We start from the raw sequence: 26,730 nt of genomic DNA, 5'->3' as shown, positions 1-26,730 counted from the left end.
CAAAAGGTCTCTTTAAGCAATCTCTCTTTAAGCAATCTCTTTAAGCAATCACACTTTTTAAGCAAACATATAGTCACTGGAGGGGGGAAAAAGAAGCAGACTGAAGCAGAATCTTTCACAGCTTTTTAAATGACCCCAGCATGCTCCTGTGAAGTTTCAAATGGTCACTTCAATACGCAGTTATCAGGGGAGAATTTTAAAACCAAAGATCAACCTGTGAGACTTCCCAGTTGTTTTCCTCTTTTACAGAGAGCACCTACATGCTTTTCCTACATCCTTTTACTAATTTCATAAGCACTTGAGCTGGCAAAAGCACTTTGGATTGGACAGTACTTTAACAGTATCGGCAAGAGCAGCAAGGTGGGTGATGTTTGCATGGAGCTCTGCAGGCCTGCTCAGAGCTGGCTTGGGCAGCATCGCACGCCTGGCGTTCGCTGCAGCCCCAGGAGACAGATCTTGCTAGAGGTGGACAAAGCCAATGCAGATATGTCGCACAGTCTAATGGCCATATGGGTGGCAGGACAGGAGTAGCAAGTGAACAAAACTCAGTTAAAGCGAGCCTGGAGACCTACTCTACCACAGGCAGCTCACTTCTGCTTCTCTGCACCTCATTTTTTTCCACAAACGTTAGGGTATAAAATTATCTCCATTGTTCCATTTTTTGCCCTTTTTGTTCCATTAATTATAAGAGTTATATGAAAGACCTGAGAGTCATCATAACACAATCAAGAACATTTTGGAAAAGAGGTAATATTACCTTTGCAAGGTAACACAAACAATGATCAGCTTCAGCCACTTTTCTAAACTGACGCTATTTATTTATTAAAGGAATTAGAAGCTGAAATTAATGATTATTAACCGTATTCTTCCTGAGTGTCCCTAAAATCCTGTTTTTATACTTTTGATTAGTTCCAATAATTCTGTTTAAGTCTTTAAGAATTAAAGTTTCATCATTTCAATTTATATCCCCACCCATGCCTGGAAACTTCAGAAATGTCACTTTTGAATTTAACACCTTTTTTGACTACAACGACTTTCACGTGATGAAATTGGGAGGGCTACCCTCTCCCCTTCTTCATTCATAAAATCCAGTGAACAAAGCACTAAACTTTCTGCTCCACAGTCTATTGCATCCCAGGATCTACTGTACTCACCACTGAACCGATTAACATTCATTGCGACAGCATCTGGAACTAGTAGAAAAGAGGATTATTTTGCAACCCAAGGAAAAGAGGGAAAAACTGTCAAGTCTGTAGTGAACTTGAAGATTAAAACTGCTTCAAGACTACAAATAGAAATTGCTCAGAACATAATGTGCTGTACCCAAGAAATGAAGCATAACCTCAGAGTTCATGGTCTGGTCATTCTTTATAGTCATTAGGAAATAAAACTAGCTTGAGTAGGGCACCTGCATCCATTTTATTTCTTCAGATTGTTCACTTTTGGAGGAGTCTTATTTTTGTGTATTGCACTCGTATGTGAGTAACAAGAACTATCTGTATATATATGTATTGTTTCGTGTTCCTTACATTGGCTGGTACCTACACCAAAACAGAAACACAAGCATATATAAATAAGGCTCAAATGTTTATTTTCCCTCCTATTCTTTTCAACCCTACATGACTGGTTTTGAACAGAACCCAATCTCTGAAAAATTATCCAAGAAATTGTAATAACACATCAAAGAGAAGAAAGACAGCAAAATTAATTGCAGCAATTTCCTTTAACCACTACAACAACAAGAGCATTTTAGCAGCTGTGTGGGAGTGGCACCATATGACAGAGCAAAGGAATACATTACAGGGAAAGCAAGACACTGGAATGCAGCTGGCCATTTATATTTATTTTCTTGTCCAGGGAAACCTAGTAAGTTAGCAAGCAGTATGCTTCCAGAAAACACATCATTCACTTAAGCCCCTTTTCTTGCACACCCTCCTTCAATGGATAACAAATCCAAGGAACATTTCAGCATCTGCAAAGCCTCAGGCAGCCTCAGGAAACTGTTGTGTGTTGCATGGACCAGGCTCAGGTGTGCATACAAAACACAGGTGCTGCACTTGGAGAACCATCACCTGGTACTCAGGCTCCTATACTGCCTGCTGAGACATATGCTGAACCTAGAACTGATTGGAAGCACTCTGACAGAACATTTTACATTTGGAAGTGAGAGGTTAATGAGTTTAAAACACTCTGGAGAACATGTCAGATTTCAAAAAATGAAAATAAACAAATAAAACCATGCTGGTTTCTACCAGGGAACACAGAGTGTCCTTCTCAGCTACCTCATCTTAGTTTTCAGCACTCCACCAGGCACCTGTTCCTACTCAGCATTTTGAAAGGTACCTAAACTTCTAGGAAATCTAGGACCCTTTTTTCCAAAATTGTCTTCTTTTCATTTTAAACAGGTGACTAAAATATTTGAAGTCTTAATGAAGTCTATTCTTTCATATTGAATAAAATGTTTCATGTCACCTGAAAAAGTTGTTATCTAGCAAAGAGGTCCAACAATGTCATTTTGTATTAAGTGGAAATTATTCTTTTTTATTGTTTGGATCTGCCAAAAGTCAAAGAAATTAATTATTCACACAACTCTGATGGAGACATCTGGAAAAGCTTTGGAACAGTGTACAAGCTCAAAGTAACTGGACCTATAAACCCTATTTGTCATCCTTTGTCAGGACTGGAAAGTTGTATGCAATTCCATTACATTAAAAAAAATCACAGTAATATCTTCTAATAAGTACAATAGCAGAAATTAAAGATTAGAAGAAAAATGTGTGACTTAAAATTCAGCAAGTTTCCCCCAGAATTATAATTTGATATTTTTTTCAAAGTGTTTTTTTCCTTTCTCATTTACAGTGAAAATTTGATTTATTTTGCTTTTCTTTTTACTTTCACTTGCATACAGAATGTGAGTTTGACAGACTCCTCATGCATGAGAATAAAACCTTTAGCTTGGATCAGGAAATAGAGCCGCTTCACACAGTTCAGACATAGACTAGGAGACTGTTTTCTGAATAGCATCACCATACTGACCCTCAAGGCACAATTTGGTTCATATATAGAGGCTGAACACTCCTATCCTCAGAGGCAGAAGAACTGTGTTTGGTGTAGGAGCCCTGAGGAAGCAAATATCATCCGATTGCTACCCAAATGATGTTGCCCACATTTGATGATATCCAGAAGGTTCTTGGGTTCTTGTTATGTACTTCTACAGCTCATGTATGTTTACAAGCATCTACAAACACACTTAAATATAGTCCTACCCCAATAAACATCAGGTATTACCATTCTGCTCAGAGTCACGGAAGCTAAGAGACACATTGTCAGGCTGGCAGCTTGTTAAGAAGGGGGAAACCAGCTCATCAGCATTGTACTGAACTACTTCCGACATCCCATTATTGAACTATTTCAGAGCAGTTTCTGACAAGCTGATACCTCTGTCTCCCACCTACTTGAAATCAGCACTTAAAAGTTACTCCACAACATTACTTGTAAATAAAATATCTCCTAGGAAAGCTGGTAACAATTATTCATTGTCAGCTGAAGAAGAGCAGATCTGAATTCATCAGGCTGCAGTGATGGAGTTTTACCAAAATCTCTCAGAAGTCCTACTACTGATAAAGAATGTACAAAAAGCCTCATCTGGAGTTTAAAGAAAAGAGCACTCTAACTGAACCATCTGCTGAAATAAGACAGTAAGGGAAATGTAGTTATGTTGCCTGGCAGTGTCTCATTCAAGTGCCAGGATCTTTCTCGAACACTTGATTAGATGTGGCCCCTTCAAAAAAAAAAAAAAAATGCAGAGTGGAACAAAGGTACAAAAACAGAGAAGAAAGAGAGCTGAGAAACATAACTGATTTCAAATAAATTATGTATTTTAATATACTACATTATTTCAGGCTTAGTTATAATTAATTTTTCCTTAGACATACTTAGCAGCATCAAAGATCACTTCTCAGGACAGCTTTGTGTAACACCTGGATAAAGTAGCATGTAAAATTTCTTCAAGATATAAGCCACATTTTTGGGAAGAGAGGCATACTGGCAAGGCATCAAACAGGAGCATAATGAACATTATAAAAAAAATAGCAGATTTAATTCATATTTATACCTGTACGCTAAGAATCTTCAAAATAAGGGGTTTTTTTTGTTTCACAACAGGGATATCTAGCATGCTTCACAGCTTTCCCATGCAGCAGATAAAGTCCTGAGAAAGCAGTTTAGGGATGGATACATTGTGGCACATTATGAGACAGCTATACCAAACTAACACAGGGAGGCCTTGGCAAAGCCAGGAGCAAAATTAGTGTTTCCCAGTGGTAAAGCAACATTCTTCCCAAAAGGCCCAGTGTAAAAGAACATAACCATACATGTATGCTTGGGGAAAAAAAAAGTGCATTTGGTATTCATATCAGAGTCAATGATTCTCCATAGCTGTGTTTATATGAATACCAAGTGGGAAAAAAAATGAAGTCACAGTATCATTGATAAATATGCTAGGTTTTCATGGGCAGCTCTTCTCTGTCAGCTGAGAATCTGCCTATGTATACTGCTTTTAAAATGTGTGAGACATTAACCAATTAATACCAGTGGTTAATTCCACCATCACTGAATAAAATATACTAGAGTTTTCCTTTTCCACAGACCTTGCAAAATCCTACCCTGCAGAAGAATAAAAATCAACTGCTGATTCCAAAAAGTCTGCCATATGCTTTTGTTTCTTCACGTCACTATTTACTACCTGTACAGTGCAAACTTGGCCCAAAGAACTTCCAGAAGAATTTGCTGCCTTTCTGGAAGACAAAGCCAGAAGAACAACTTCCAAAATATATGCACTAGAATAGGCAACCAACCACAAGGTAACACAGCAAAAAGAAAGCCCCAGGGTTCCTCTATCTTCCAAACAGCACAGGCAAATGAACAGCCAGTCTTTGCCTCCTGGGAACTTAAGTCTCTTGTACCCCAGGGATGGAAGCAAACTAAAGACCCATTATGAACTAGGATGCACCTTGAGTGAGGGGGAAATTACCATGCTTCCTCTTCGCTTTGACTCTCCAACCCCTCACAGCTCTGGCATAGCATTACAGAACATATTACAGATCAAGCAGAAATACGCAAAGTAGAAGGCATACAAATCTACTTCAGCAAACAGGATAAAGGCTGTAAATGGTGCCAGTAACTAGAAGATTCTTGCCTTTTGTACAGGAGAGATTGGAAAAGACCTCTCTGATGAAGTAGAAATAAAGAGAAATTAAATTAGAAAAAGGCTTGAGTTAGACCTCTATGTTACTATTGATAGTACAGATACATGAATATTTCTTTCTAGCACCTTCGTATTAATACTTGCCTGTTCATTCCTGGTATACTGTCACCCTCACATTTCAACTGGCTCAACTATTTTGTGGTGAACTGGACTGGGGAACTCACACAAGTTACAGGCAACCCAAAACACACACACAAAAAAAAGGTTTATTTTTACCTCAGATCAATCCCACTACTTGCACAGCCGCACCAACCCAACGGGAAGCAGAAAGGTAGGAACTGCTCTAGCCAGCATTGCAACTCAAAAAAACACTTGTGAAACTACAATCCCACAAAGTACATCCTACAAATGTATGTGAAACTCATAAGAAATACTGCCTTTGTAGCAATCAAAGGAGATTTCTGAAATAGGTGAAACATGCAATACTACTATATTCATTTATATTAGTATGGCAATATTACAATTTTAGCTTTATTCTGGTCAGTTGTTTCTAATACAATGAACGTACCCAGTTAGAGTATGTTTTAGTAATGTTTTAGTAAACACTTGGCTCACTTGCCAGCAGCCTGTATAGCCACTTCTCTATTTGCAGCCATGTTTTCCGAGGGAGAGCAGCTGTTGCAGAAGATGCTTCATTATTAGGCTATTGATAAGATTTAATATTCTCTGGAAAATTTCTAATTAACCTGGTATGTCACATTCCCTGTCTTTGTGAATCAAGTAAAATGAGATTTCTTGAATTTTAATTTTCTAAATCACCTCAAACACTCCAGAATGAAATTTAACAGGGAACACAACACATTTTGTCTAGAGTCTACATGAGATTTTGAACAATACTTTTCCCCTTGTCTATATATCAACCTTGATTCTGGGTCTCATGACTTCCTACTGGATTAACTGAAAAAACTCCAAACCAAAAATCACTGAAATTTCTGCCAACATGCATTTTCTTTTTCTGAGGTCAGCCTGCTCACAAGGAATACCAGATACCCAGGAGAATTGCTGGGTACCCCCCAACATCCTGAGCAGTGCCCCTCTCAGGTGGGGAAAGGGAGCAGGACACTGACTCAAAGTCAAGATCTTGATTCATCCCTCCTGTTTCCAGGACTCCTCTTTTCAAGAGGCTTAAGAAGCTTTATGTCTAGACCTAGAGACTAACTGCAGTGATAAATAATTAATCTCCATCCCCCTGCTGAGGACCGTGGTCGACAGCTATGTTTCTTAGAAGGAACAGAACTTTCCATAAGGAAGAGAGAAGGCAATATTTTCTTATGGCCGCTCTTGGCTGAGAACAAGCTCCTGGAGGAACAAGGCAATTGCAGATTTCTCATTCCCCATTCCACTGTGGGATATGTTTTAACTTGCTTTCACTAGTTTAAATTCACGGCAGTCCATAACTAACACGCAGACAAAACAACATACTCTTTACACACATAGTTCATTTCCTGGAGTGATAATCAAAGAAAATAAATGATCTGCATAGCAGATGTGTCATATAATGTACCATTGCAATGATACAGACATGGTAAGAGCCTATCCAGAAGAAGTCTGCAATAAATCTTTCCTAATTATTTCTATGTATCTTAAAAACTCCTATATATCTAACGTGAGATTTTAGTGAATGACTCACTTGAACAGAAAACTAATACAGATGATATTAAAATAACCGCTAAACTGGAATTACAGCTGATTGTGCTCAGAGATGTAGCACTGGAGAGAAACTAAAAGAATTAGGCTGAAGTTATTAAACATCAAGTAAAAAGGGCCAATTTATGTGAATTATGTGAACAGGGAACAATGGATATGTGCGCATGCACATACATATCGCATCAGTGCTTTCCAACAATCGCATATTCTTTTTGTAAATTATTTTAAGAAATAAATAAATCAGGAGGGATCATTACTTACTGTTTACTCAGAGTGGAAATTAACGAGCGTTTCTTGGAAAGCTCCAGGGTTCAGCATAGCTGAAGACTCTAAGACAGATATGTTCATCCAAGAGTGTAAATTACTTATCAGCTAAAGAAAAATAGCAGGAAATGTTTTTATAAAAGGATCATTTCTTTTAGAAATAAACTATTACAGTTTAAGTATTTAATTTCCTTAAGTTTTGGCTAAAAATATAAAAATATTACTGTGGATGCTCACTTTTGCCTCTTTGTTTGCCAAGACCAATAGAATTTTATCTTCAAACATTTATTATCAAATGAACTTGTATGTTATTGAATGCCCAGTGAACTCCAATATGTAAGTAGTTCTTGTTAAAAGAATGTTGGCTCCTTCTTACCTGTTGGGTGTTATTTGTCATCTGCCACTCTATGACAAACAGGTAAACAAGATTACTTACAGTAAGATAATTTTGGTTACTGAAGATATTTGTTATTTGAGACAGCTTGTTGGGAAGCCCTAAAATTCAGAACTTTGGAATTCAAGTATTTCTTACTCTGCAAAGTTCTGAACAGAGTCAGCCTTGTAATAGCACTTTGGGTCCTGATTTTAAAACCACTGTGTACATAAGGAACTTCACATATGTGGAGTAGTTCCATAATCTTAATACATGTATTTGGATATGTGCATACTTGTAGAAACAGAGATTTACAGGCTAAATTTGTCTTCAGATTTAAATTTAAATTTCAGCACATATTCCGTTCAGGGATATTTAGATAGAGAGATGTATTTGAGGTTCACCACTCTAAAGAAGGCTGGTTTTAAAAAAAATCACCTAGAGCAGAACATAATTACTGTGCTGAGCTAATAAATGGATGGCTTTGGATGCCTGTGTTAACTGTTTTTCAAACTATTCATTTCCACAGACAAAGAAAGGAACTAAGACATCTCTGAGAAAACAAACATTATGGCATTTACAAAGAAATACTGGGGTTCTAACTGTTATTGATTGGACAAATGTTATGAAGAAAGTTGTTAGCTATATTTCCTTTTTTCTAAAGATACAAACCACACTTTACCTGAAAAAAAAGTGATTATTCACAGCATGTTACACACATTCACCTCCGTCCTAATAGAAACTCATTTACTTAAAAGAAAGGCCACATCCATTTTTTGGTCCTGTGCACAGAGAACAACTACAGTTATGCAACATAAGTAAAAGACAGTGACTTTCATTCTATATTTTTTTATAAACTTGTATATTATTACAGCTTTCCTAAATTCAAGGAGGCCAGAAGGTTGGATAATATGCTTGATTCAATAGCTTTTGGCAGACACCTCTCTATGCAAAGTAAATACCTCTGTGAATGAGAGGACAATATAGCACTCTCTATGAATTACACTAACATTGGATTTTTGTAATATTAGAAAGAATTACTCACATTTATCATACTTTTGAATGAAATATCACCTCACATATGAAGTAGAGCTTTTAATTGTGGCCACAGAATGTTGTTAAAAGGGGTACAAGCAGATGCACTTACATAACAGCATCAACACCTGACATTCTTCAAAATCGCTTTCTTCTTCTGGACAAAGAAATAAAATCTGGAAAGCTACAGAATTAGCTTTAGGAGTTTGTATAAAAGTCTAGTAAAAATAAACAAAAAAATTATGAAATGTTGCAAGATATGTATTAGAAAACCCTCAAGGATATACTTCTGAGCTCATTCAAAGGTTCTCTAAAGAAAGATTTAAAGTGATTCTCTAACTACTTTTCCTTTCCTAACTCTGTTTCCCTTGACTGAAAATGTATGCAAATTAACTGACCCAGTCTGAATATATGCTTGTCATCATCACTGCCAGGAAACTCCTGGGGAAAGGCTCAAAGACTATGGCTTGGAAGACGAAATGGGACAGGGATAGTGAGCAGACAATATCCCAAGGCTCTTCCTGTGGCAGGGGCAACAGGCAACCACCAGGCCCTTCTGCTTTGAAGAGCCCCTGAACAAATTACTGTCCTCCAGCAGGAGCCCTAGGAATGAGTAAGAGGCCCAGGACTGAGCTGCTGAACTTACTGTTGGCTCATCTGACTCATTCTTCCTCTGGTCTTCTTGCATGTGCTCTCTATTTTTTCTCCCAGTTGGGGTCTCCTTGATGCTGGTCAGCTTGCTAACTCTACTCCTGATGCATTTATCTCCTCTTCTATATCCCTAACTCTAGAGTTTGAAAACCATTGCATTAGGATACCTCTTAAATTTCCAATACCACAGTTGTTATTCAGACCTCATCCTTTTTTTTCCTGCTATCATTTTCTTCCAATCTTCAGCTAGTGAAAGCACTGCCTCTATTTTTGTTCCCATAGATGCCTGCAGTCAAAGTTTATGTTCCTTTCTAAGCACTTCTGCTGAACTGTTCCTTCTTGGCTTTGGCTTTTCCCTGTCTGACACAAGCTCCCGGTGTATATAACTCTGTCAGATGTCTCCCTGTCCTTTAGAATCAGCATCTTCTCAGTCTCTCACCAGCAAACCATTCTGTCACATGGTCTCGTCCTTTTCTCTCATTTAAATTTCTCTACGGGAAGAAATACTTCTCATTGTGTTTCAAAAGCACTAAAAGACAATTCTATAGATAATAAAAATAAAAGCTACTTGCAAGAGTGGGTTTGTCTCATACAGCACCCAGAAGCTGGGGGAGGAGGATGGAAAGGGGGGATTGTTTGGTTTTACACCATATAGACATGAAAGACCAAAGGTGCTTCCTAGACTAAGAAAACACAGGGATGGAAAGCTTTTGTTTCATATTCAACAACTTTAACTCTGCTGCCCTGCATAATTATGCTATTGCATGATACCTCTCAGTCTGACGTTCAAATTCAAATGGTGATTACCTTATTCCACTATAAGGATTGATTCTTATCTCTTACATTCATGGTAATGAATTGAAACTTCACAGGAATGAAATTAGCAAAAAGCAGCCATACAGTAAGATCCGGATGCTTGTTATCATTTCTGGTTTGCTTACAGATCTATTTGCTTCCTCAGTTTTTCTCCGATGAAGTCAGGGGAGCAGTTAGAGTGTCATTTCAATAGATTAAACAGATAAGCAGAGGGGTGGGGATTTTTAATAAGATTTTACAAATCTCCACAGCAAACCCATTAGTCAAATAAGAAGAGATTATAAAGCAGATATTTCAGAAGATTTATTAAAAACTATTACAGGAATTGCAAGCCATTCCTTTTTTTAAGCTAAGTGTAAATTATTGCCAGGAAGACCACTACACTTAGAAGCTCTGTAAACTGTCCTGCACCTAAAGGGTATTAACACACACCACTCTGTATAAGACTTCTTTCCTTCCACTGCAAGCTGACTTTTTTTTTTTCCGAGGTTTGGTGTCACTGAAGTGCAGTGCAAAATTGTGGCTATTGTTGCCCTCTTTACACACTGTTCCTAATTTAACAAACAGAACAGTTTAGAAGGTCAAATAGGAAAACAATATCTTAAGAAAATAGCAACTTCTGTGGCTTTGAAATAAAAAAATTGGTGCCAAAATGTTTATCTCCTCGGTTCATGAAGCCATAAAATAAGTACAGCACCGTGAATCATCTCAAAACTTCAAAGCTTCTATGCCCAGTGTACCATTTTAGGGCTATTAAGTTGTACAGCTACTGTACTTGTAGTAAATAGTTATACAAGATTGTAGCAGCAGTGCCAAAGATTTCACCCTTGCAACAAAATTTCCTTAAAGCTGCACTCCTTACCACGAGCTCACTGTATAAGCTCATAATGTCTCTTACCATCTCAAGAGCTTCTGCACAAAAAAATTATTGATGATTACATTGAAAATACCAGCTTCCTCTAGAGAATACAGTACTCCAAATATAGGTATTAAATGATATACACAGTAAGTGAATAACGAAATACAATAAGTTAATTCCTTTGACATATCAGCATTTCTGTAGAAAAGCAAAGCAATGGTTTTGCTCATTGCATCAAAGACCATGATGAAAATTCACTAAACTAAAAAACCTCATTCTATGAGACTGAAGGTGGTACTATATCCCCAAGATGTTATGTAAACCAAGAAAAAAACAGAAAGCCGTATCTTTCAAGAATACGTCATTCAGAAATGAGCAGAACATTTATTCATCTATGCTGATACCTTGCCTACATGAGAATTTTTAGTGATTTGTCCCAATTAAATGGTAAAAGGCTCGATTTACATGTGTATGTAAAGTCTAGCCTGTCACAATCTGTTTGCACCCGCCTTATGTGCAGCTGCTTGCTATTCCAGCTGGCTGGGGTAATCAGAAGGCACCGTTGGTGTCTTACAGAGGCCATCTGGGAGGACTTAAGCCAAAATCCCCATTAGACCATGTAAAGTGCAAGTCCTGAGGGGCATCCTGAATTTTTTGTATATGTCATAGGACACTGTATAAGATTTTTGTTCATGTAATCTGGCAAACCCACTTGTATCAGTGGCCAAGGTTTCAGCAGAAAATTAAAACAAGCTTTTATGCACTTAGCATATTATGAATTGCATTGTCATGGGAGAACTTTGTTATGACCTCAGTTAACAATCATGTTATAATTAAATATTGAAGATTGTTTTTTAAGGTTATGCACAAGAAGCTGCTACAAATTCTCTTTTCCCCAGCAATTAGTTAACACCACCAAGATTGCAGAGTCAATTTAAACAAGTTTGAACTAATGCTGAACAAGTTGCGATAAAGATTTAGACCAGTTCTCACCTTCCCAATCAGGGCATGTCTGCAAAGATACTCATCTCATTTTGGAGATTGTCCTCAGCATGTCTTTGTAACAGATCTCTGCCTACATTATACTACACAGTCCACCATAAATTAGTTTTCATTACTCTTTTTTGTAGAATAGATTCACTTCTATCCAGCACATCTTCTAATTAGCTGTTTCTTCTTACATGCCCACCTATTTACATCACCAGAAAGACTGGCTGACGAAAACAATGTCATTACTAGCTGCCTTGACACACTCCCTCTTCTTTAAAGCCTACAAAGCAAAATAAACTCCAAAAATGTCCCTGAAAGTCCTTACACTTATTTGTAAACTGTATCTTCATTGCATTTCTGCTCTGTTAGTATCAATTTCTTCATTCCTCAACAAATATGCTTTCAACCCAGCCACTCCTATTGACTTTACTCCTTGCTTTCCATCAGCTAAGTGCCTGCATTTAGCTAAATGAACCTGTGCAATGCTTCCAAGGCTTGAGAGGTGTGCATAGGAGAGGCTGTTTCCTGCAACTGCTTTTTTTTCTACTGGTAAAAAGCACATCCATTTTTTAGAAAAAGATGTTTTTACCCTTGATTCCAAAGCCTGAAACCTTAGTAAATTCGCTGAGAAAATAACTGAGTGGAATCCCACAATGTTGTTGCACAAAATACTTCACCTAACAGAGAAAGGTTATTCAGTTCCTCTGTTTATGCATAAAGTATACGAAAATCCTCTCTAATTAAGCAGTATTGCATAATTCCTAGTAATAATGGATTATTCAAAGGCAACCTACTGTGGAGGTGAAAATACGTCTTAGATTAGATTGCCAGACACATTTCTCTTAGCGTACATTTACTGCCAGTACATTTCAGCAGAAGGAAACTTAAGGCAAAGAGTCCAAGCAAAGGCCCTATCTTTGAAAGGTGATCAGTACTTCTAAGATTTAATATCAGCAACTAAGAACACTCAGCCTTTTCTAGGGACCAAATGAGAGATCCAAAAAAAAGATTTAAGCACCTAGCTCCAAAATTCCTACTCTCAGAGGACCCAATTTTAGAGGTAGGTAAACAATTGAGCCTGAATTCTTTTAAATCAACTTTCCAAAATACTTTCATATCTGCTTTTGGTCATGTATACCATCCTCCAAGCCACAACACCAAGAACCAGCTAGGTGTCCAGCACTATCAGAATCCCCAAACTATTCATATTCTATCTCTCCTGCTTTTGGACTTTCCTTTCATATGATTTTTTGTACAGTGCCTAATAGATCAAACTATCACTGGGAAGGGAATGTGGGGGTTTTTTTAACCAAAGTTCACCAGCTTTATATCAAACCTTATCTGTTAGAGTACTTAATGCATATATAGAGTCATTTGGCTTAGTTTCTCCTTAGGAGCTATTTTGGCAATTAATAGGCACATTTATTTAAATGTAAAATACATTGGATATAGACAAATAGTTGGTAACCTTATACATTTGATTTTCCAATTTCAGAAGTTTGCTTAGGAAATAAAGGACACATTTGGTAACCCAGGCAGTTTTTTGATCTTTACCAGATGTAATCATCTTGTGACAAACAGTTTTAAAGAGATTTCTGAATAAAAAACACATCTGAGTTCCCTAACAGTGTTGCTTTGTATCTAAACACATTTTCATTAATTACATTAACTATCAAAAACAAATGTCATAGAAGAAGAATGTTTCCCGTTGGACAACATAATGAATTTAGAATGTGGTATATTCATGTTGAATGTAAATTAATGGATTTTAACAAACTTAGACTGATTAAATCTCTAAAATCAGTAGAAAAGTCATTTGAATTTAGCTGTTTTGATAGTGAATAGCTTGAACACTATGGACATATGTTCATTTTTCAAAAGCATTTTGTAAAGGCATGATCCAAGGCATACCTAAATTAACAGGAGAACCCGCCCTTGACTTGAACAGTTTGTGGATCAGGCCTTAACCACTGTGACTTTGTCAAGAATAAAATTCTCAGGTGATTTCTTATATGATACGATGAGAAATGAAACACACACAGGTTCTCATTGATCATAGCTGGAGCCCACAAAGTGACATGTGAAAAGTGGTGAAAAAGGAACCCATGAGGACTGGAAAAGACTCAGATTTTATGGGTTATTGATTTACCAGGAAGAGTCTTGCCAAGTTTAAATGAAGGAAAGCAGAAAAATGGCATAACCCAGGGATAATACTGTTGAGGTAATGTACTAAGTGAGTGAGAGCTGTGGCAGTGTTCTCTAACATCTCTTCATAAAGCAGCTACATAATTTTAATGAAATAAATGGCTACAGTAAAAATTTAAGAGATTGGGATCCCAGTGAATTATACAGTATGAATTACCGTGTATGCTGGTATTTTTACAAAGATTAAAGTAAAGCACATGCAATAAATTTCTAATAAACATTTAAATGTTAACTTATGAAAAGTAGTCTTGTAGACTGAAATTTTAAAATATTATGAACTTTAATTACAAAACTACTCTCTCATTTCATTGATATAAATTGATTAAACCACATGAATGAATGTGTAACATACATTCAATCAAAAACGTTACATACTTCCCACAATTCTGTAATTCCGTTCCAGAAAAGAGGGGTCAGCAACCATGATGCACCAAAATGATAAAGATAAAAACACCTAGTTCCAGTAGGAAAAATTTTTCATACAAAAATTGCTATTCTGTCTGTGTTTTCCAAACCCAAAGCTTACGGAAGATTTGTAAATTATGGTCAAAAAGATAAACTGGCAATTAAATAAATAATACTAATACTTATGGGCTCAGTAGTGATGCTGAATTTATGGCTTACATTATAGACATGAGAGTAACCCTTTTTTTCAAAAGGGATCTAAATAATTAACATAATTTGATTAGATCAAATTGATTACATTTGGGTTTAGTAATCTGTTTTTACCTTTAATTTTGCTGGCTTTTATCTGAGAAAAGGATTTTCAATCAAAAAAATTGTCCAGCATTCTATAGTTCGGAGAAATATCTTTTCTTGCATAAATCCTTCTTCAAAAGTCACTTACATTGCACTATAATTTGTTATCAACCAATATAACATAAAATTTGTGATTTTTTATGTATTTATACTGAAGTGAACAATTTGCATGAAATTAGAATATGTAGTGTGAAAACCAGTGTCTTTTTTTCTATTGGTTTGTCATGTAGAGGCTTTTACAGTCCACTGGGGCTTTTTTTTTTTTCCTTACCTGGAACTCTCTTTGCCCAGTTGATCATGTGCACTAATTCTCTGTCTGCAAGGTTGGTCAACAGGGTCATCATAGAGGCTTCGTTGAATGGTCTATTTGGGTCATATTCAGAATAAACTATGGGTGGCTCAGCTTCCAGCAAGGCACTGACCATCTGTTCTGCTGTCAGGGACAGGGCTGGACTGTTCTTCTTATTATGTTTAATCACCAGTGGACTTGTCCAAAGGGTGGGAGCTCGCAGCTCTGTAGAAGAAGCCTCCCCGTTCCTGGAATCCTGCTCCTCTCTTTGGCGTTTTTGTTTCATCATTCGCCCACCTCTGCGGTCTTTCCGAATTCCTAGAGACACACAAGAACATAATGAACGTATGTGTTACATACGTATGGCTTCAGCCAATCAGCAGCTGCTCTTGATAAACCGAGGTAGCACTAACTCTTGGTTTATTTTCTGAAGACTTCTTCCTATATATGGAATCTTACTTCAGTAGTTGGAGAGAAAGACTATTTTAAAAAGTATAGTGTCAGGAATAGTGCACTCCTTCCTAAAATTCAGATCAGTTGGGCTTACACAGGACTCTAGACTAGTGACAGTGTATAGCTGCCTTAACCCCACAAAAGGAAGTCAGTAATTGGGAATAAATATTTCTTTACAGCACAAACTTCAAAGTATGTCCCAACTTCTAGAAGACAACTATTCTATAAATGCTCAATGATAAATTAATGACCTGGGTGGGCCAGATGGATCACAGAAGTAGCTCTCAAAAACTACCCAAGAAAGTTTTGCTCAAGTTCACCAATTATTTTAATTAGACATCATCCTATTACTGAGCTTGTGATCTTCATAATTACATAAAAACCATCCAAAAAAGTACCCATTATAAGATGAGCTTATACAGGAATAAAGAATGCCATATGAGTAGATAAACAGAAGTAAGAAAAGGAAAGATAATTGCAACCTCAGAATCCAATGTGGGAGACCTACTGTCAAAATGTTGTAATAACTGCAACGGAAACCATCTTTGTCATTACTGCACATTTCTGCAATGTGCTTAGCACCATAGGACCCTGAACCTTGAGATATTATCAAGTCAGCCATACCAATTAGAACAACAACGTAAGACCTTACAGAGGAACAAAATCTCCCTTTGTGGAAAGGTTACAGGAAAAATATAATGATAAAGCCCATGTGGACTCCAACCATAAAGGGAAGATTAACTCTGGCTCTGAGTGGAGGAGGCACAGGCATTTTGAGGCTGAGTTAAAAACTTAAATCTGTCATCAAATAGGGGTGAGGGACAAGCAAGTAATAAGCAAAGCACACAAGGAATTGAGCTATGAGGAGAAGGCAGCTTATGATGGAGCTTATTCTGGAGTTCTCATGCAATACGGAAAATCAGCACTAGTCCCAGTTTGAAAATCAGAAGAAGTATCTATAGAGGAGGAGGCAAACTATTCAAGAAACAGAGAAGAGAGAACAATTTAAAAAAAAAAAAAAAAAAAACAAACAGTTATCAAGTTTGAGAACTGCTGGCACTTGCAAGTGATCAATACGGGTCTTTCTGAAGGGTTGGAGAGTGGGAAACACAATCTTTGCTCAGCATTTTTTACACCACAAAAATTTAAACCTTTAGATTCACAGTCTTTGTTAGCAACATCTTCATCTCACATCCAATATTCTTTCGTATAAATGTTGGATCATATCAGCGGGTGTCCTTTCCCAGTCTCAAAGGAACAGAGAGGATCCTTACATCTGTTTGCCTCTTTCTTTGAATATGGTGATATTTTCACTGAATTAGTACTTGAAGATTAAGCACTTTTTATGTCTAATTCATTCAAAATCTAGTAGGCCTCCTAATTCTATTCTAATAATCTTTCCAGATAAAGCGAGTTCAATAAATCTTTCATCACTCCTACTACTTAACCTCTCTACATTTTCCCATTCGTTAAACTAGTTGTAAGCCAAAAGTCTCAAGGGCATTGCTGCTCACATTTTTCATTCAGCAACACCAATTTCTTCTACCACTAAGCTGTTTCTATTCAGGAGAGGAGGGGGAGATTCTTGCTATTAAGAAAAAATGCAAGACTTCTTATTTCGGCAAAATGTCATCCTAGACTTACTCTCATTGGTAGCTTACTTCATTGCAATACTCAATAGCATGCATGATCTATCTGTAACAGATTTTTTTGTTGTATGCTTGCAATGTAACATTTTTGAATTAAAATTGCCCTGTGAAACATGCAGACATAATCATGTGAACAAACCCACATGGTTCATACGTAGTAAAGCGTTGGTTAACTTTCTCACATCCCAAATTCTACAGCTGCTCACCTAGCAATTTCCTTTTGATGAGTTAAAAGTATCCTTGGGACCTGTACTGTTCAACATACCCATAAACATATGGACTCAGAACTGACATAATTCAGAAACAAGATCTTGAGGTTAGAATAATACTATAAAAACATCAGATAAGTTAGTTTAGGAAGTAAATAGAAGGCTAGAAATTGCTAGGAGAGGAAGGGAGGACAGACATCTTCATAAATCAGAGATTTTATTAACTCATGAGGCACGCTACAATGAATACTGTGTGCAGTTCTGTTCTTCCCATTTTAAAAAGAGATATAAAAGAAATGAAAAAGGGATAAGAGAAAGAAAAGTAATATGATCCGAACTGTGAAACAAGTTTGGCGCAAGAAACAGCTAAATTGACTGACATAAGACTACAAAATCAGGAGTAGCAAGAAGATGAACAAGGTACAAACACTGATGCTTCTCTTCTAATACAAGATGGTATCAAATTAAACTACCCCATGCAAGGTTCAGGACAGACAAGAAGAGGTTCTCTTTCACACCATGCAGAAACAAATCTGAAAGTGTGAATAAATTAGAAGTTGGTATATGTTAGAAAGCTGTAGGCCAAATTTGATGGAGAAAAGAATCCATTAAGGGTTAATAAACACAAATAGGGCACCTTTGGCATAAGTCTCCATGGCATAGATTGCTGGAAGACCAGAAAGGATTTTTTTGGTTTTGTTTTTTACGTATTCCAGGCCTGCCTTGTTAAGTAAAACAGGGATGTGATGAGAATTTGACATACCAGAGGGAAGGTGGCAAATGTAAGCACATTTAGCTGCTTACAAATCAACTAGATTCTAAATAAGGGTAATAACTTTATTTTTAATTCATCTGCAAGCTTCCCACTGGCTTTTCTTCACCTTGAAAAGAAGTGGTGCATTAAGCAAAGTTGAACATAACCAGTTTTGAGGAGATGCCCTACACAAATTCATTTTTACATTTTTATTTCGGGATTTAAAAACACCAACCAATCAACCAACCAAAGTAAGCCTACACTGGATTTTGTAGAGACCAGATCCAGAAAAAAAGAGTCAGTAAGAGTATGCATTCCTTCTGCATCACATCAGCAGCTTTTATTATCACAGACAGAAAGGTCTTTCAATCTGTATAAGCATCATACTCATCAGAGATTTATAGAAATTACTACTAACTCTTCACCTAACCCCTAGATGGACAAGCAACATAGTGATTTTATTATTCATTTTCTTGGACCAAATAGGAGTGAGTATCTCTCTGAAAAATGCAAGTGCCTTCAAATCTCCTTCAGCTTAATCAAATTTTATCTCTGTTAAAAAGAGATAATAGTGATGCACAGTCACTAAGTCCAAAAAAGACAACTCTATCAAGCTACAATTTCATTGCCAAAAGTGCAATAATCCTGTAAGTTTTTTTAAATATATGAATGCATTAATTTTTACTCCACAGTTCAGCCAATAAAGGAACCTGAATTGCCAAACATTATGAAAAACAATATTCTACCTAAAATGGAAGTACTATGTATCTTGCAAAAGCTCTAAAAAAATTTCCACTTGAGTTTTAAAGCTACAAGAACCAAGGTTTTCAAAGGCAGTTTTATAAAGCTTCATATGTAAATTTAGTCAGCCTTTTAGATATGGAGGCAGGTTTCAAAACTGCTAAGTAATTACCTACTCCAGTCAGCAGAACCTGATCAGCAATAAAATTGCATATGGACCGGGAAGCTAATGTTAACCAAATGAAACACTTCACTAGTGCTTTCCAACATGTGATTAAAACAAAACAAAAATAAATTCCAGATTATTAAAAAAAATCCTAAATTATTAATGTATTGGATGAATATTGAGTCTCAGCCGTCCAACAGCCAACTTCTTCCTACCTACTGCTAAGAACAAAACTCTACCTTTATATCTTTGGTATTACGTAAAATATTCAAGAATATTTAGAGGAAGAAGAGGTGGAGAACAAATAGAATAAAATTTGCTTTGCTCTGTGTGAACCATAGAATTATGCATTTTAGATTTAAAGATATGTATATAATCTCAAACTCTATTCTACTTAAATATATTTCCTATGGACTGCTTTATATAATATTCTTTAATTTCTTTATTACTAGAAATTTTGTAGGAATATTTGTCAAGTAAAGAATGCTTGCTATTTGCAATAAATGGGAACAGAATTAATAAAACTCAATAAACTTTTCTTGGCCCTAGAACTGAAAAAAAATGGTTATTTGATAAAACTGAAACAGCCAAGATATTTTTATGTCCTTCCTGTTGTTCACTATTCTGGAAATCCTAAACACAACAGATATTGTTTTTTGTCTTGTTTGCAATACCCACCTGCTATCTGGAATACTTATTATACTATTTTCATTAACATGATACAAAAACTACAAAAGACCTTCATCTTCTCTTTCCCCCATACACACAACATTCACTCTGCTTGATCACGAGGGGTGGGTATTAATATGGAAACTACAGCTGCCTGTCATTGTAAAGCCTATTCACTTGCAGCCTATTTATTAACCCATCTCTTCATGCTCCATTTCAGTTTTGCTGGAGTCCTGAACAGCTTTCCAGTAGTTGCAAGCAAAAACTACAACAATGTTTATTTTGTACAAATAGTACCTTTTTTGAAGGTTAAAACTCTCAGGTGAATTGTATGTTTAACCTTATCTTATTTACCTGCAAAAGCAGGAAAAAAAACGTTCCCCAATATTTTTGGAATGACATCTACCCCAAAACTCTACAGAGGTCTAGTCCTTGAACTGCGTTTTAGTATACAGATTTTCAGCAAATCATATTTTGACTATCTGTATCAGTGGTCATCAACCATTGAGAAGGCTCCAGGCACTTTACACGTGGAGCCCAGCATCACAGACACAAACTCTCCTTGATTTAATTGTAACTGTCATTGTGTGACACACGCAAGTCACCTGACAACACTGTTCTAGTTTGGCAGAGAACATAACTATTTTATTTTTTAGAAAAATGTAAATAGGCAGAATGAAATTACACAAATTGTGAATTTAGGCAGAAACAACATCTCTTGTCTTGCGATAAGTGATAAGGATGTTGCAGCTGCAATATTTTTCTCAGAATATCCCATTCAGTAAAAATGGCTTAGTTCAATGCTGTTTATCTTAGAAGACCCTTACAGCAACATGATACTAAGATAATTTAAAATCACCACCTTCTTTCAAGAAATCTAGAAGTTCGTTATCATTGTGTAGCTGGACCATAAAAATATATTCATTTCTGAAGGAATTTGTTTTTTTAACTCTGTCAATAAATGTGCAAAAGCACAGCAGTCTCTCCAGGACAGATGCAGGAAGCACATGCTGCGCAACCAGAAGTGGCGGCACATTTGACTTCAGAATTCCAGGTCCATACAGTGGGATGACACAGTATTGTATCCTAGAAATTGCTATATAACATCTATTGGAAATAGGAAGTTTTATTTCACATTTTATAAATAAATATTTTTACCTGTTCTTACATATGCTTTCTATGTTTATAATTAAGTAAGATTTTGTTTTACCTCCTGAGGCAATATTCGGGAAAAGAAAGATGACTGGTAAGAGCTCTCATTCCATCTCAGGAGCTGATAGTTGCAGGAGAATGAGGGAGAAGAAGAAAAATTTTTCTTTGCTACTCTTCCTTATTTTAACATTCAGCTTTCAATGAACTGCCCTGCCATTTCTCTTTCTAGCCCTGGTAGATAGGGCTGTTGCACCTAAGAATTCACAGGAAAAGCAGAATAGATAGAGTGAAAAACTAAAACAGCTAGAAAGAGAATTGATGGAGATCTGAAGGGAGGAAGACAACTGAACTGATGTGGGGAATGGGATTAATTAATGCTTCTAGGATATATTTAATAACCAGGACATAATTACTGGATTGGGAAGTAATTCTAACTGCTGCCTGCATAATTCTTCATCAATTTATACACTTGAAGAGGTGATTTATTCCATTCAGGTTAATTACTAATATCTTTTTTTCCAGGTGTATCTTTCTCATATCAGAAGACATGGCATTATCTTCTCTTTTTATGCAATGACTGAAACAAATAAGTCTATCTTCATAAAATACTTGCTTTAGGATATAGCATTCAGTATATCTATGTGTCTTTTCCCTCCAAAATTTTAACTGCATCCTTTCCTTGCACTTGCCGAGTTTAAAATCTGCACTACAGATTTTTAAAGTACTAAAAGAATAACTTTCTAGTCCTTACCTCCTTTCACGGGTAATGCCTTGACAGAAAGAACCAGTCACTTGTCTCTCTTTACAGAAACACATGTGGGGCTTTTTTTTTCATATGATCTACAGTAAAATTCATATAATTTTTCACTGATCTACAGTAAAATTCTGCTTTTAGTAGTTTCTGTAGTTGTCATAACATATATCATCATAAACATCATATGAGTAGAAAAAAATGTAACTGGTCATAGGTTGTAGCTGTGATAAAGCTGTGAGATCTCAGGTACTCTGTTATTAGAACACATTTTAATATCTTTCACCTGAAGATCTCAGGGCTCTTTTATTCATAACGGGTTTAATTTCTCAAAAACCCAAAACGTTAAAATCAATGTACAATGACTTAAAATCACAAAGTGAACAAGCAAGAAAATTAAAAGCAACACCTTCAATCACCATTGGTAAACCTTACCCATCTCATGTTGGTATGTACATGTGTATAACTTAACAAACATTCAAATCTAAAACTTCAGGCACAAAAAAAAGTTCTCTTTTTCTAGCGTGTGCTAGCGCTGATGCATGCAAACAACCGGGGTATCTGTAGATACAGTCTTGGCTTCCCCATTGTGATTCAGTGACAACAGAAAGGCTTTTTAACAAAATAACAGAAGATGGTTTTAATATTAGTGTTTACATATAGTCACAATTTGAGTAATGGCACAGTAGTTTTCTACTGCTGCAAGGAAAACTTATATTCACCCCAATTACATTTTAAATTCTCTACTTCCTTAGGTTACCAGAAGATATCAGGTTTAGAGGGGAAGTCCAGGGAAATAACAAATCCATGAACTGTTAAATCCTGTGTCCCCTTTCTGACAAAGTACCATTAGAGAAGTAGCATTCTGTTAGACTAAATATTAACTAGTCAGAATATTTCAAATCATAGACAAAAATAATCTCTATCACAATATCTGGCTTTTTTTGTCCCCTAACTGCTTAGAAACCCTATAAATGACATGGAGAATATTTCACTACCATTCACTGTCTGTCCACTACTACCAATACCCTGCCATCCTACAATTCCCACACTCAGTTCACTCAGGTGGTGATAATGGCATCAGTCACTGCCCCAGCTATGGGCACAAGAATGCAATTACTGCTCAAAAGTCATTGGCACAAAGCTTTGAGCTGTACCGCTAACGGTACATGGGCAGCACTCTGCAAATCCTTGCAAGAGTCAGTGCTCTACAAATTAACCCCCATTTTATACTTGACAGACATTCGGATGGCATTTCAAGCATTTAAACTAGTGGAAACAAAGTAGATTTGGAAACTTGACAAGTCAAAACATAAAGGCAAGCTAAGTGCCGGAACTGGAGAACCAGAGTTCAGTTTCTAGGCAGCAAGTACATAAGCAATAGCTTCTCATTCATATCAACATTTTTTCATGTCTCACTGGAACTATTTTGCAAAAGAAGTAACTTTTAACTCAGGGAAGAAGCTTCTACTTAAAAACTGCTTGCTCAGAAATGAGTTTTTAGCTTTGAAGATTTTCTTCCCTATTTGTGGCTTCCTGGCAATGCAGACTTTTCCTTTTACTGCTTCCTTTCCATTTCAGCAACACAGCTGCTGCAGCTCCTAGGAGGAACAGGTTCAGAACAGGGCTGGTGGAAACATTATGGGAAAGAACAGCATTATGCACAAGAAAAGATTGCAACACCTAGGTTAAAGAGGATTACAAAATTAAGACATTTGGCTCATAAATAAATTGGAGGAAAAAAGTCAGAGTGGGGATTGTGAGTGTGAGGATGGCGTGGAAACGGTGCTGAAGCCCCCTGTAGCAATCAACGGTTTGTGGTCACACTCTGAGGGGAAAAAAAATCATGGCAGGAAGGAAAAGGAATGGCTTTTGTTTTTTTCCTAAGAGGACAACAAAAAGATGGATCTATGGTTGGTTTTGGAAACAGTGACTGGTAAATGGTTTACAGCTAACCTCCCAGTCTGGAGCAACCTTTGAACCTGAGGCTCTTTGTCCACAGTTCTGCTCCTCGTCAGCAGACCCCAGATGATAAGAGACATTTGACACTTCTATATACACGCACAGCCTTGCAGTATTAACAGCCTACAATTTTGCCAGTTTGTCAAAGGAGCATTCCAAAAGTGCTTGGAAACACCTTCTCTTTTAAACATGTTACTCTTCAAGACTGATCTACCTCATCAGAACTATGTTGAAAATAGCCAGAGAGAAGGAATATCTGGTGCCTGGTAAACCAAACCCTGCTTGAGACTAAAAGATTAAACGTATGTGCTAAGTAAAAGAGATTATAAATAAGAAGGCATCCTTCAGAAAGCCAGAGTGTCTATAGCCCACTTGATGATCAGAGTATTAAAGGAACATGCAGAGACCAGGCCATGGCAGAGAAGCCACATGAATCCTTTACACCAGTGTTCACAATGGAAGAAACCAGATTTTTCTGTACCAGAAACCCTTTATATGGGGAGTAGGTGAACCTTTCTGAAACTGAAGTGAGAGTTGAAGAGTCTAGAAATCCAAAAGCCTCTCTCAAACATCCTAACACAGGAGGGATTTACTAAACTGCTGGAGAAGAGTTCTGGGACTCAGTCCAGACTCACTTTGATGTCATTGCTGCCGTTGGCAAAACTAAGTGATTGCAAAAGAAAAACAGTATGAACAAGCCAACAGATCCCTTATGAGCACAAACCTGAGTATCATCTAAGCACAACTGGCTTTAGAGTCTAAAAGGTGGATGCAAGCAAGGTAGCTGTCTCCTAATGACCTCTTCCAGTAATTTTGCTTTGCAGATAGATAGACCTCATTAGGCACACTTCTGCTGAATTCAATAGATTTTTAATGCTTTATTGGAAATAAAATAAAATTCTATAGCTTCCTCTAAAACATAAAGTCACTGTGGCTGCTGTACATAAGCAGAGGTCAGAATATAATTATATTCTTGATAGATTTATAACAGATGGAGATTGCCGAAGCTATGACTGCAATGTAGGTCCTAATATTGTAATGTATCTCGGCATAGTGGTCCTTCCAAGGTGATTTTGAGAGCTTTGAGATTTTAAGAGCTTTTCTGCTTGGTTCTCTCTACATAAATACATTATTTGTAAAGTAATACCACTTTCCAAATTCAAATTTTATAGGCTTAATAAATTACTTCTTTTGAATATGATTCAGATAATCGGTCCCTTTATTTCATATCCATTTCTTTTTTAGAAAATTAAACAGAAGTGTAAATTGTGCTGAAAACCCAGGTGGCTTGACAATTACTTAAATGAGAAACATGTCTGAAATCTTCTAAAAAAATTAATCAGAATTTAATGTCTAATCTTGAACAGGCCTGCCTCAAGTGACAGTGTTTAATAGCCTGGTTTCTGACAAGGATATCTAGACACTCAGTATCATAAATAAATAACAGATTTGAGTTTGGTCTGTGCACCTGGATGTTGCAATTTTTTCTGCTCCTGAGTGGCTGATGAATGCTGTATGTCTGGTTATGTGGGTGGGGTTTTTTTTCAAAAAATGTCTGTCATCTTTTCCCAAACTGGGGCTTTTTTCTCCTGTATCATCAGGACTACCTTCTATTAAAAGAGAAAGAGCAAGAAGCTGCAGCGGGGGGATGCAGGGCCCAGGGTTTGCATTCAGATATTCTGGTTCAACTCCCAGCTCTGCCACCAGTTTGCTTACTGATCAAGTCACATTACATATCACAGTGCCCCAGTATTCCTATCAGCTACAATGCAGACCGTAAAACTCGTCTTCCACGTGAAGTTTTTAAAGACCTGGTGACAAAAAATGTTGTTAACAAGCAGGCAAATGTAATTTGGGGTCTCTAATGACTATTCATTACTCACAGTCTGAGAACAAATGATCTACTAATTACAGACAAAGGTGCAAGACATGATTCATCCTAATCTGTATTTTCGCATTCATAGCACATGTTTTAAAGAGGACATGTAGAAGAGAAGCAAGAGAAGTTCAATTAACCCATCATTCAACTGAATCCCTGTCAATGTTGACACACCTGCACAAATCATACTAAGTTTTGGCTACAGTAAGTATGGCAACACCCCTTTTCTAGGCAATATTTGCAGTGAAGCCATAGGCATTTCAGGGGCCACAATAAAGCCTTTAGAGGAACCATACATCAACCATGATTTGGAAAAGCCAAATAGTTTTAGGAGTACAAGTCCATTAGTATAATTCTCAAAGACAGTGAGAAATTGTTACTGCTATGTTTTAGAAATTAGATAAATTAATTAGGGTATTGAAGTTATTTGGCCTGATACATCAGGATTAATAGTGCTAGAATTGAACTGTAAATGCTTAACCAAGTGAAGAACCAGCAGTTCTAGTACTCTAGGAATTTCTCAAGCTCAGCAAGGAGAAGACACCAGCTGTTCTGGCCTGCATAGGTTTGCTCAAAACCAGTGAATGCACAGTGACACCCTGAGGTACCTGTAGTATGAACAAGTGGCAGGCAGAGGTGGAGACACAGCAAGGATTCTAGACTTCATTTAAAATTAACCAGCAATTTAAATGGGGACTGTCTCATTGCTGTATCTATTCCAAGCAATATCACACCTAAAATAATTCCTAATTAGGAATTTTTAAGTATGTAAAGACCAAAAAGCAAATGTAAACAAATGTACAGATATAATTAGCTTTACAATCTCAAAGAAGCATTTAAGAGCAAAACATCAAAAATTCTGCAGTATTAATTTTTTAAAAAAAAACTAGCTATAGCTTATTAATAAGCATTAGACAGGTTTTCCCATTTCCAGCTGCCTGTAAAAGGTCTTGAACAACCTTGTCTAAATTCAGTGTTGAACCTGCTTTGAGCAAGTGGCCCGCCAAGTGACCTCCTGGAATTCCTTCAAGCCCAGATCATTCTGTGAAATGCAATAGGAAGATAAAGTATTTTTGGCAAAAGTGTTCACAATAATTGTGTCCTTCTTATATTGGGAGCAGAACAGTGAAATATTATATTTTGGGACAATTCAATGGCAACAATCCACTTTGCATGTGTACAAAGGGGGAA

General features: G+C 36.8%; 1 protein-coding gene across 1 annotated transcript in view; it reads right to left on the bottom strand.

The window, feature by feature from the left end:
- Positions 1–26,730, bottom strand: part of ESR1 (estrogen receptor 1) — a gene marked incomplete at its 3' end in the record, with an annotated part of 113,742 nt that overhangs the window by 37,479 nt on the left and 49,533 nt on the right. Inside the window, exon 4 of the mRNA XM_082306272.1 lies at positions 15,137–15,472. Within this exon, the coding sequence (XP_082162398.1) occupies positions 15,137–15,472 (336 nt within the window). The remainder of the gene's footprint in view (positions 1–15,136; positions 15,473–26,730) is intronic.

Source organism: Platalea leucorodia (assembly GCF_965183815.1).
Source record: "Platalea leucorodia genome assembly, chromosome: 3".
Taxonomy (NCBI): domain Eukaryota; kingdom Metazoa; phylum Chordata; class Aves; order Pelecaniformes; family Threskiornithidae; genus Platalea; species Platalea leucorodia.
This window is presented reverse-complemented; position numbering and strand designations above follow the sequence as displayed.